Genomic DNA, 12,376 nt, shown 5'->3' on the forward strand with positions numbered 1-12,376 from the left:
ATAGTTTTAATAGATCAATTAATGAAGGATAAATGCACAAGAGAGAAATTAATAGGTGCACAAGAGGGAAATCAAAAGGGTTTTTGTTATTAATGTTCTTTTCAATAATGCTTGAACATTCATACTGCTGTACACCAAAGATGCTATTCTTCCTGTCTTTTATCTCAACTGATTCAAGTTTTGTATCTAAATTTAGAAGTCTACCTGTACCACACAATGATAGTCTCTTCTTAATAGGTTAACATATATTCCTTTTGTGTGACTGATTACTGCATTGGTCTTGCTCCCACAGCGTCCTCTATGAGTGGAAAGAGAGACTAAAGCAAGGCTGCCACCTCATCCAGACAACCCCCTCTGGTCGCCCAGCCAACATCAGTGGAAACTCTTCCCAACGCATCTATGTCACCTACCGGAGGGCACCTGAAAGCCACTCACATGCTGCTCTTGCTGTTACCGACATCTGTATCATTATCCCAAGCAAAGGAGAGACTCCTCCCCACACCTTCTGCAAGGTGGAGAAGAATCTTAACAGCAGTATGGTAAGACTGGGCTAAAGAGATGTGTTTGACATAGGGGTGGGCAATATAGCTTTAAAATTATATCATCACATTTGCAGTGATGATATTTTTGACAATATGGGAAATACAAACAATATATTTGTGATTTAAGGTTTGTAACGACATTTTTATTGCACACAATATTCAGACCAACCTTTCCCCCCCCCCCCCCCCAATTGAAATGTATGCCAAGTGCAAATGTAAAAGTGACACAGCATGAAATTGAAACAAAAGTTGGCCTGTTAATGTTTTTCCTGCTGCGATAATAGTTTAATTATATCACTTATATCATTGAAACGAATAAATTCATCATCATCATCATTTGCAGGTGGCACGATGCACAATGGTTAGCTCGCCCGGTCCACAATGCAAAAGTTGTGGGTTCGATTCCTCAAACCGAGCCTCGTCAATAATTTGATTGTGATGTCAGGCCTACTATGTTATTTTTTTAATAGACCACGGTGACTGGTAGATTGTCTCAAAGATCATTGCCTTTGCTGGTTGCTAAGGAAACTCACCAGCGCTGTCCCAGCGGTGCAGACGTTTTACAATGAAATGAATAGAGCCATTAATCCATTGATTGTTATAGTTGAAGGAATAATGACTCAAAAATATCTCGTATATTGTTTAGTCCACCTTGCTGCTATGCCCCATGAGCCTTTCCATGAATTAGTTGTGAAACTTGAGAACCTGCGTTTTGTTCACATGCTACGTGAGTCCACTTTCTATGACAGTTACAGACTTTAACAATATGGGAAAGCCAGCTGTTGCAGCTTTTAACAGAAAACATTTCCGCTTCTTGCTAATGTATGGAGGTATGATAGCGATGACATACATGTTTAACTACTTTCCGAACTCTGTTGCTTCAAACATGGCAATGAGCAATCTCAAATGCTCTGAGGCATATCAGTAAAGTTGGTCCCATTTTGTTTAAAGAGGTTGCACAGTCTTAGCGTAAAGCAAACATAGGAGCCACCCAAACTTATTACTTCCTACGACATGGTAACTACACAACTGGGATGCTTAAAGTATGTAAGGTTCAGGTCACCATTAAATTGCAGCCTGGGAATGATTCAATACTCAGTGACAGAAAAATTCACAAGGCCAGGAACAACAGAGTAAAAACGTAAAATTTTGAGAACCGGGTGTGGTCGTCACCATGCAGCTGTTTTGCACTTTGTTCAAAATATCGTATTCTGTTATTTACTCTTTTTCAGTAAACTGGTGGGATAGTCAGTGGCACACATTTTAATTGGATGTGCAAGAAATATTGCATTGTACCGCATTAGTTTGTCTTATTTGGTAGACATTTCATAACATAAAACTGCTCGATATATTGAGTATAAGAGAAACAGCTCTTTATGCGTGATTTTCATTCCAAGTGGTAAATACAAGGCAAAAAACTTTGAAAGCTGGCAAAGAAATGTTGGGCCGATATGCTGATGAAAAAAAGTTGGTGCGTATCTATAAAATGCCCTATAAAGTATTCATGATTTTGCACTAATTTGTCACATAAACCATGAGCCATAATGTCTGTCTTGCACCCATTCAGACAACTGGATCTTTTTCTCAAACCAAAAAGTTTAAAAGTCTGTGTTTTGTAGAAAACATGAGTAGAATCCAATTACATCCAGGTATTTGACATGAAATAATATGTTGTTTTTTCCTCTGATGTTCTTGTTTCAGTGGGGATCTTCTGTCTACCTATGTTATAAGAAGTCTGTGACCAAAACCAACTCGATAGCATACAAAGCAGGTAAAACTTGGCATGGGGCATATACTGTATGTTTAAATACTCATGCTGAATGAAAATGTCCTGTATTGTGAACTGAATAGCTGAAATAATCTGAGCAATTAAATAGAATAAAATATAGAATGTAGAAAAATGCAGGCTTCCCGGGACCGATATGCTAAAATAAATCAATGAAGAAAAGAAAGAGATCATTTAAAAAAAAATCAAATGTTATTAGGGAATAACAATATTTTTCAGTGAGTAAACTGGGGTTACTTAAAGTTAAAAAAGAATTGTGTTTGGTGTGTGCTTGCACTTATTTGTATTGTGGAATCAACACTTTTTCTCTGATCTTTCTGATTCCTGGGGTGGCTCATTTAGTTAGACTGGATGGATAAAAAATATACAGTATTCATCCTGTGAGTAAAGTCAATTTTTTAGAATGCGGTTGCAAAAATGAATAAACACTGCTGAAAGTTTAGCAGAGAATCTACAAAAACTACAGAATAACTATGTCAGTTAATCACCATAATTGTGTGATTGTGTTCATTAAGAAATTCATAAGCTAACTTTCACCTGGTGGTGTACACATTTGTGTTTTGAACACTGTACATTTAACGGTATGTGCAGTATGAAGTTGTTTTTCATGGATAATTTGAATCACTTGCAAAGTTTTACATCATAGTACGAAATATTTATTACATTATACTTAATGAAACAAACTTCTTTGATTTTTGCATCATGTTGTCAGAAGAAATGTGCCTTTGAAATACAATCCAAGATTTAACGCTTGGTAGTTATCGGTCTCTCCAAATGGTTTCATATTGATTGAAGTCATTTGGAAAAAATGCCATATCACAGCTGTCTTGAATTTTAAAAGTAAAGATAGGAATGTTTTTCTGTCTTGCCAGTGAATAAGACAGTAAATTGATATTATATTTTTCTCACCAATGTTTATCTCCAGTGTTGTCGGTCAGATCAGGCAATATTTGAGCTTGGAAACAAACATGCTTATTCAACATCTGTCTTCATTTTGCAGACTGAGCAAAAAAATCTCCACGGACTTTAACTGTTGCATCGCTTTATTGGATGTTGTAAAATGTGGCTATATACTGTAGTTGAATTGCTTAAATAACTAATCTGCCTGGGTAACTACAACTGGTTGGTCACACTTGTTACCCCCATGTGCTATGTTTATTGATTCATATCTCTTGGTGGAAATGGAGTACCATTCATTTCCACCAATTTGATTGAAATCCAAGTTAAGCACAAAGTTGACATGATTCAGCTGTTTATTTGCGACACATGAACTGTAATTTTTCAGTTCAGCTGTATGTTAACATCTTTATTTAAGTTCCGCTTTCACTAAAGTATATAATCATACCGAAAAGGATTCAGCTCATTGACAGCAGTTTAACCTTTTGTTATTGTTGTTGGTTGAATTAACTCTGTTTAGTTGAGTTACAGATCTACTCTCCTGCTCTTAAATTGTTCTCACATGGTTGTTTAAAATTTTTTTCATTTAGGACTATTCAGCAGATATCCAGAAGAGGACTATGAGTCATTCCCACTGCCAGAATCTGTTCCTCTCTTCTGCCTTCCCATGGGGGCCACAATTGAGTGTTGGCCCATGAACACTAAATACTCACTCCCTGTTTTCTCTACATTTGTCTTGACTGGAGCCTCTGGAGAGAAGGTAGGCTGGATTACTTGATGGGTTCTTACTATCCAAACATCTGTGCAGCATCATCAGAAGCAACAAACTGTTACGTAGATCCCAGTAACAGAAATGATAACTTTCATATATGCACCCGAGTATGGCCAAAACCAAAAATGCATTGACCATTATGGGTGTATTTATCTGATAACTTGAAGATCTGACTTTCTAGGATCAAAAGACTGAACAGGACATGCAGTATTTTTTCATGGTTAATGTGTACACCTATCCGAGCTGTTTTCATTTGACCATTTAAGCTGCTAATCTGGTTTATTGACATTGTTCAAGTTAAAGTGTGTATCCTACTCCACCCCTATCACCCACTTGCATACTACCGTTACCCACCATTCCATGCATCCACATGTCAATAAAATCGCCTTTTCATTTCGTTAATATTTAAATTGCCTTTTTTTGCCACATTTTGAGTAATTTATTGTCAAACTCCTCATAATAACACACAGGACATAGAAACACTCAGTTGTCCTTAGCTCTGTCGTCATCAGCAAACAACCAAGTTTGTGTGCTGATTAGGCCTTTTTTTCTTTGATCAGTCCAAACGTTTTTGGGGAAAATGTAATCACCAGCACCACTTACGTACATTTGTTTTTTTGACCCTTCTGTTGATGTTCAGTCAAAGATTGGTGTGCTTACTTTATTTTGCTTATTTTATTTACATTGGAATGTAAGAAGTATTTAGAGTAATGCTTTAGGACTTATGTAACTATTTGTCAATGTTTTTTTTTCTTTTTGTTGATTTTAGAATATTTGCAAAATCGTTTTAAATCAGGATGACCTCACTCGGCTTTTTCAATCGAATAAAACAATGGTTACGGATATAACTACTGTTCTATGAGTCCCGGATGACTTCCAGAGGCATTGCTTCAAGCACAGACTATCTATCCCTTAGTGCAAGTGCAGGTTGAGAATGCTTGCAAAAGCAAACATCATTAGTGACCCCTCCGGATGACCTGTATAAAAAGCCTGTGGCACCTGGAGGACAATCTCTCAGAACATTCTCACGTTGCCTGTGGAGATGTTTCCAGTTGCATGGCAGTGTCACGCAAACGTATAAAGATGCAGTTGGAGAAAATGTAGATTGCAATGTATTGAAGCATGCTAGTCTAGATAATATAGATTGAGGGGTGACATTATTCTGTGACTAATAGATGGCGAGCTATTAAACTAACACACATCTTGTGTTCAGGTATACGGTGCTGCCATACAGTTCTATGAGCCCTACCCGCAAGAGTGTCTGACTGATCAACAGAGCTCCCAGCTGGGTCTACTTAACACAGATACACCCAAAGACTCCCCCTGCAACAGCCCAACTGATGTCACCAACCATACCACTTCCCACACCTGCTCCGTCTACACCAACAAATGTATCTGCTTGCTTTCACACTGGCCCTTCTTCGATGCTTTTCGCAAGTTCCTTACCTTCCTGTATCGGTATTCCATCTCTGGCCCTCATGCCTTGCCAATTGAGAAGTGAGTTCCCCATGTTTTGTCTTTTTTTTTTTTTTTTTTTAAATAAATCTTATTTTTTGCTATTTGTATTAATTTGACTTTTGATCAAATTTAAGATGTCTGTTGGATGTTTTAATACGTTGCCTCATGTTTTTGATTTCTTTCTGTCTTTCTTTCTTTCTTTCTTTCTTTCTTTCTTTCTTTCTTTCTTTCTTTCTTTCTTTCTACAGGCACATTTCTCATTTCATGCACAAAGTTCCCTTCCCTTCTTCTCAGAGGCCTCGCATCCTGGTGCAGGTAAACATTGATTTCAAGTAGGGATACACAATAAATTTAAAATGAAAATTTCCACCAGTACTGATAACCGATCACTTCCAACTTCTCCAAACTAATACCTGCTAAATATGTGATACTGCAAATATATTTGTTGTTGCAGCCCAAAAGAAAAAAACGTTTCAATCCTACAACCTACAAACCGTAGTGCACCTGCTTCTATATGCGCGCGCTTCGAAAATAGGTCATTGCATTCTACTAATTCACCACTAGAGGGCAAGTGCATTTTTTTCCCCAATCATTGTAATAAATATTTGTTTGGTTATTTTCACAGCTTTCACCTCATGACAGTCTGATGTTAAGCCAGCCAGTATCATCTCCATTACAACTCAGGTAAGTATCTGAAGTTTCTGTGATGTCGGTTTTGTAGTCTTACTGAGTTTGTGAAAAAATACGACGACTGTTTTCCAAGACCTGCCATTCATATAACATGAATTAGATTATTGTTTTGCGCATTTGTCTTTTTGTAGTGGTGGACGTTTTTCCACGTTGCTCCAGAACCTTGGTCCAGAGAATGCCATCACCCTGCTGGTGTTTGCTGTCACTGAACAAAAGATTTTAGTTCACTCATTACGACCCGCAGTACTGACCAGTGTAACCGAAGCTTTGGTGTCTGTAAGTTGATCTATTCAGCTGTACTGACTTATCGTTGTGTGATTTGCAATTTTATCCCTCAGTATATTTTTTGTAAAAACCCATTATATAAAAATGATGCACTTATCAAAAATAATTTATGAACCAGAAATGGAAGTGATTTGACAAGTTTGGATTGAAATATTTATTGTCTTTCAGATGATCTTCCCCTTCCATTGGCCTTGCCCATATATTCCTCTTTGCCCCCTGGCACTGGCTGATGTGTTAAGTGCCCCATGTCCGTTTATCGTAGGAGTGGACTCTCGGTATTTTGAACTTTATGACCCTCCACCAGATGTGAACTGTGTTGACCTGGACACAAACACCATATTCCAGTAAGTGCACTCTACACGTTTTACTTTGCCACCATTTGTATACAGTTCAAGAGGAATAAGTAAATCTTCTTTAAAAAGTGAACAAGAGCAATTCTCTTCAATTTGTTTGGATAATTCTCTAGTTAATTTAGCTTTGCCAGACGAATTGTGTACTCATTTGGGAAATTTGCCAAATGATTTTTAACAACATTTTAAAATTTCATAACAAATATATTTGTGTACAAATAATTTAAAAGTTTTGTGTGTGAACATTTAGCATTTCTCGACCAATGGCGTTCTGATTATCTGACTTCCCATAGCAGTTGGCTTTCTTGTTTATTTTATGCAATATTTGAGTTGCTGATGAAGCGCACATGGTGTACATAGCCCCTCCAGAACTAAGAGTGTCTTTTTTTCTAGTAATGAAGATAAACGAAACCTCACGTGGAAGATCTTGCCCAAGAAAGCCTGTAAAAACTTAATGAATGTGCTGAACAATCTTTACCAGCAACTAGTTGATGGTGAGTACTAATTGTGACTAATATGCATTGCTCCCCCCGCCCCCACACTACCCGTCGACTGTGCTTTCCCATCAGGCATAAGGAAAACCTCAAGAAGCTCATGGTGTTACTGTTAATATATCCTAATTTTATGGTTCTAAGTGTTTTTTTGTTCAGTTCTTAATTCCGATATCAGGAGTGTAATTAGCTATGTTTGTCTGCAGGTCAGTATCAGTCTGATAGCTTGCTAGAGCTCAGCATCAGTGATTTATCAGAATTAAGCTGTGGAAAAAGTCTCCAAACTGTGGAGCTTGAGATCCAGGAAACCTTTCTGCGCTTCATGGCAGCAATTTTAAAGGGATACCGTTCCTTCCTGCGACCTATTACCCAGGCACCATCTGAGAAAGCCACAGATGCCAGCTCACTCTTTGACTTGAACGGTATGGGAAATCATTTAGTTGGAACACAGGTTACTTGTACACACACTCCTATTGTATCAGAATTACATCAACAGGCTTGTCTTTTTTCTCTATAAAACATGCCCTGTGTCAGTATTAGACAAATACGTTGAGAATAATGCACCAAAAGACCAAACCTGACAGCCAAACATTCTCCAACTGTTGATATTAAAGGTTGATTGCTTGAAATGTTGGAAATCCAGCCTTACTCACACCCATAAAACATATTGTGCAGAGTTGAATTGAGCTTGAGCGTGTAAGTAATACGTGGCAATTATAACAAAATATTAACATCTATCCCTTCAGGGTTCTTGAAAAGCCGTGACCGCTCCCACCAGAAATTCTACTCGCTGATGACCAGAACCCAGATGTTCATCCGCTTTATTGAGGAATGCTCTTTTGTTAGCGACAAAGATGCCAGTCTGGCCTTCTTCGATGACTGTGTGGAAAAAGTGAGTGCCTTCATTAATAAAATGGTCCTTTAATGATACCCAATGGGGACATTTGAGATCAGAAACGCACAGTCATAAAACAGACTTGTACATATTGCGCTTAAAGGGGACAGTTGAACACACACGTACAAAACCTATTTTATGTTCTACCAACATAACATAATTAGTCTAACTATGTAATGTGTCTGGTGTTACGTGAAATTGTCTTCTGTTTTAATATTGTTTACTTTCATTTGATTTTTCTATTCTGTCTATTCTTTTTGCCTCTCTTTGTGAGCAGCTGTACAGCTCTGATCGGAGTGCCGAAAAGGGGGTCAAGGTACAGTCTGTCTGTTCTTGTTTGTTATGGGTATTTTGTCTTTCTATTGCGGCCTTGTCCTCCACTTAATTGCCCATTCAAGCAAGCCCACAAAAGATATAATTAAACCACTTTCGCCTAAATGGCATTTTGAGGTTGTGTTCCATTTTATTTTCAGCAGCAGTACCAATTCGCTTACTTTAAACTACCAAAAGTTGTCAGCAGGCACTGTAAAGTGTGCATTGTTGTGCTATGCCTTGAGTCACATGGTGTGGCTCAAGTCATCCTCCTCCTATGGCTTGCCGTTAAAGGCTGTCTTTAGAAGCACATTGGGATGGCAGGTGGAGCAAAAACACAGAAGCCGAGATTGAATTGAAACAGAATAGCTGTGGAATCTCTTAATGTTTTTAAACATTATTAAATGAATCGGAAATATTTTTTAAAATTGTATTATACAATACTGAGGGGCTGAACCGGAACTAAACAGATTTCAAAGGGTAATTTGGGGAAACTACATCAAGTACCTGGAATTGAGTTACTAGCAGTTTTTAAATGTGTGTGTGACATGGTACGTATTACCATTTGTCAGAATGTTCAGGTCATCTGTCTAATCGGATCACTGTCTTTAGGGTTTCAACCTAAAAGATGTACTCCAAGGGAAATAATGTCATTGTACCATCATGTTGCTCTCTTTTCTGCAGGGAGATGCTGACAGGCCAGAAGAAACCAGGTTGATAGAGACGGATGAATCCCACCGAAGTGAGCACACGGTCTTCATCACACCTCCAGAGTTGCCTCCTCTGCCTGAAGACAAAGAGCATCCACTATGCTACAGGTAGAATAAAAGAGAGAAAAATTCCATCTTTGTAAAAATGATTTGTCTCATAACATCTGAATGCATGTTGTTCATTAGATATGATGGCTTCCCAGTGCTAAGTCTTGACCTGTTTGACCCAGTCGAGGGGCTCCAGACCCCAGCTTCCCGCCTCAATGCCAGGCACAGCTGTCCCACCAGCCCTGCACCCATGTTTAGGCGCAGCAAGCAGGTGAATATCACAGTAGCTGTTAAAAAGTTTTACTGGCAGTTCCTGTATGTGTACCATGTTCTTAATTTAACCGTACAGTTCAAACAGTAAATTTCAACTACATAGCATCTCTTCATCCTGGATTCCCGTTTTGTCCACAGGAGATTAAATCAGCTCAGAAAATAGCCAAAAAGTACTCATCCATCCCCCAGCTATGGTCTATGTGCCTCCTCCGCCATTGTTACGGCCTTTGGTTCATCTGCCTGCCTGCATATGTGAAGGCTTGCCATTCTAAGGTGCGAGCACTTCATACTGCCTATGATGTCCTCCGTAAGATGCAGTCCAAAAAGTTGCAGCCACCCGATGAGGTAATGTTTCCCAAGGTAGCCAAACTGTAACGTAATTTAACTGTTGGCTCCTCAGTCAATTCTCGTTTTTAAAAGGTCGTCATCTTAGCTTAACAATTGTATTCATTATTCATTGTTATATAGGTGTGCTACAGAGTGCTGATGCAGCTTTGTGGACAATATGGTCAGCCTGTCCTTGCTGTCAGGGTCCTCTTTGAGATGAAGAAAGCTGGAGTCCACCCCAATGCAATCACATACGGCTACTACAACAAGGTAGCCACATATGCCCCTCAGAATTAGAGTTTATTAATATTATAGGAGTTTTAATTCAAATTGTACCATACTTAATCGTCATGTAGGTATTAGTAAAACTTTAAAACAATAGAATGTGTAGCAAGACTTGATTTATTAGATGCACTGTTGTCATTTTCATTTTTGGCTTATTATCCCTGATCCTATTGTGAAAAGGTAGACATAGAACATGCATAAACAACAACAACTCTGGGGCTAGGGAAATCATCTGACATCAACTTGCTTTGTCCCATGCACCAATTAATAGTAAAAATAACTTTATTCCTCTGTTTTCAGGCAGTGTTGGAGAGCACATGGCCAACCAGCACGAGAGGAGGCTACTTCTTATGGATGAAGTTGCGAAATGTTGTTCTGGGTGTGGCTCAGTTTAAGCGGTCACTACGGAAACATGCCCCTCTTACTCAGAGCCCGCTGTCAGGTAATTTTGCTGAGAGGAAATTCTTCAGAGTTATTGGTTAGTGGTTTAGTGAAAATCATCAAAAGTTTTTTAAATTCTGCCTATGTTAATGTTTAAATCCATTCATGCATTATCTGCACCGCTTATCCTCATGCTAACTGAAAATAAAACATGCAGTGATGCACAAAAACAGTTTTTCTCTTCTGTGTTGTTTTTTAACAGATGGCAGCGATATTGATGCTGTTAGTCATGGCAGCCTCGATAGCGCTGCTGACACGACCCTGAACGAGCAGGTCCCTTACACCGCTGATGCCATCAAAGTCGATCCGACTGATGATAGATCTAGTACAGGTATTCTTCAGATCGATGGTTCAACCTTTTACTGACAGAGACGTTATTTGACAGAATTTCTTTTTTTTTTTTATGACAACTCTCCTCCCTCATTTGTCCTATCCTACTCACCCACTTCATCTTCATTTCTCTCCACCATGACTGTTTTTCTTCATTCATATCATTTCGCATCTCTTCATGGTTTTGTGGCAGTGATTTCTGCTATGCTCTGTTGCTAACGCTGCCCCTCACTTTGGCCCTGCCTGTGTTGCTTCTTGCATGCAGTCGGCCATGTGGGCAGCAGCGTGGGCGCCAGTGCCCGCTCACGCTGGGGGCGCTCTGAGCACAGAAAACCCACCCCCAATCCAGGTAAAACTATTTTTTCCTTCTGACAATCTCTCCTTCCTTAAATTGAACTCTATTTTCTTTCAGCCCTTTCATTTCCATATTATTTGTCTGGCATCCCCCCAGATCTCTGACCTTCAAGTCATGTCATTTTCTTGTGGCACATTAGTCTTGTGTGTGTCCCTCTGGTATTCCCTGCATGGTCACCCAATAACTGACTTATGATTGATTATTGCAAGTAGTTATCTAGACGAATGTTATTTTTGGGTTGTTTTGACTTTCTCCGAAAGGCAGAGAGGGGAGCCACGTCTCACTGCAGCGTTAGAAAGAATTAACAAAAGGTAGTAGGAAGAGGAACATCACATAACCACTACAAGTTAATTTTTTGGAAGAGTGTAGTGTGAAATAAGCAATTGGGATCTCCCATCAAACTGTGTGATTTTAATCTTAAGCATTTCGTACTCTATTATGGAATCGGTGATTGTATGGTTTAGCATCAGGTAATTTAATTGCTTGTTTGTTTCTTATTTCCTTCCATTTCACAATTCAATTGTGCTTTTTATGTCTGTCAACTAGGAGATCAATCAGATTTGGGATATGATTCGCTGTCCAAAGAGGAGGTTCGCAGAGGAGACACACAGTTGGGCTCCGTGCCTGACAAGGATGATAAGAAAGAGAGTGACTGCAGCTCTTGTCAGTAGTCTAATTTATTTCCTGTCTGCTGATATTTTGTATCATTTGGGTAAAATAACTTGTCCATGTACATATTCTGTTGTAAGATTTTCAATTGATTTCTGTATTTGCAGTATCGGAAACAGAGAGTGCCAAGGGAAGTAAAGACTGTCTTCCTCAGCTGGACATGGAGATGAATTCATCCTTACATTCCCACTGCATTGTTAGAAGAAGCTCTCAATATGACAATTCAAAATCTAGACCTAAGACCTCCGCAAGCACAGGTAAATCATCACATCATCACAAATGTCCACTTCATGCATCATGATTAAGTTAAAGTCAGCTGTTAAGTAAATACTGTTACGCAAAACAAATTTGCAGGTTTACAGACAATAAGAGAAGTAAGATTAAAGTCGTTCACAAAATGTGCAAAAAATACAAAATGTGGGCCGAAACAACATAGCTGATCAGATAATTGGAAAGTCTA

General features: G+C 38.8%; 1 protein-coding gene across 3 annotated transcripts in view; it reads left to right on the forward strand.

Annotated features, from left to right (window-relative positions):
- LOC119120165 (C-myc promoter-binding protein-like) overlaps nucleotides 1-12,376 on the forward strand; it is a 37,649-nt gene that overhangs the window by 13,207 nt on the left and 12,066 nt on the right. For 2 of the 3 annotated variants that reach the window (XM_037246803.1, XM_037246804.1), the window contains exons 3-23: nucleotides 293-539; nucleotides 2,244-2,313; nucleotides 3,816-3,985; nucleotides 5,211-5,494; nucleotides 5,704-5,770; nucleotides 6,081-6,139; nucleotides 6,277-6,421; nucleotides 6,599-6,774; nucleotides 7,174-7,274; nucleotides 7,478-7,693; nucleotides 8,018-8,163; nucleotides 8,444-8,482; nucleotides 9,163-9,296; nucleotides 9,375-9,507; nucleotides 9,648-9,854; nucleotides 9,978-10,106; nucleotides 10,422-10,563; nucleotides 10,765-10,893; nucleotides 11,158-11,241; nucleotides 11,794-11,910; nucleotides 12,024-12,173. In XM_037246803.1, the coding sequence (XP_037102698.1) occupies nucleotides 293-539; nucleotides 2,244-2,313; nucleotides 3,816-3,985; nucleotides 5,211-5,494; nucleotides 5,704-5,770; nucleotides 6,081-6,139; nucleotides 6,277-6,421; nucleotides 6,599-6,774; nucleotides 7,174-7,274; nucleotides 7,478-7,693; nucleotides 8,018-8,163; nucleotides 8,444-8,482; nucleotides 9,163-9,296; nucleotides 9,375-9,507; nucleotides 9,648-9,854; nucleotides 9,978-10,106; nucleotides 10,422-10,563; nucleotides 10,765-10,893; nucleotides 11,158-11,241; nucleotides 11,794-11,910; nucleotides 12,024-12,173 (2,945 nt within the window). The remainder of the gene's footprint in view (nucleotides 1-292; nucleotides 540-2,243; nucleotides 2,314-3,815; nucleotides 3,986-5,210; nucleotides 5,495-5,703; nucleotides 5,771-6,080; nucleotides 6,140-6,276; nucleotides 6,422-6,598; nucleotides 6,775-7,173; nucleotides 7,275-7,477; nucleotides 7,694-8,017; nucleotides 8,164-8,443; nucleotides 8,483-9,162; nucleotides 9,297-9,374; nucleotides 9,508-9,647; nucleotides 9,855-9,977; nucleotides 10,107-10,421; nucleotides 10,564-10,764; nucleotides 10,894-11,157; nucleotides 11,242-11,793; nucleotides 11,911-12,023; nucleotides 12,174-12,376) is intronic. The other variant, XM_037246805.1, reaches the window with a different exon arrangement.

Source organism: Syngnathus acus, chromosome 3, assembly GCF_901709675.1.
Source record: "Syngnathus acus chromosome 3, fSynAcu1.2, whole genome shotgun sequence".
NCBI lineage: Eukaryota > Metazoa > Chordata > Actinopteri > Syngnathiformes > Syngnathidae > Syngnathus > Syngnathus acus.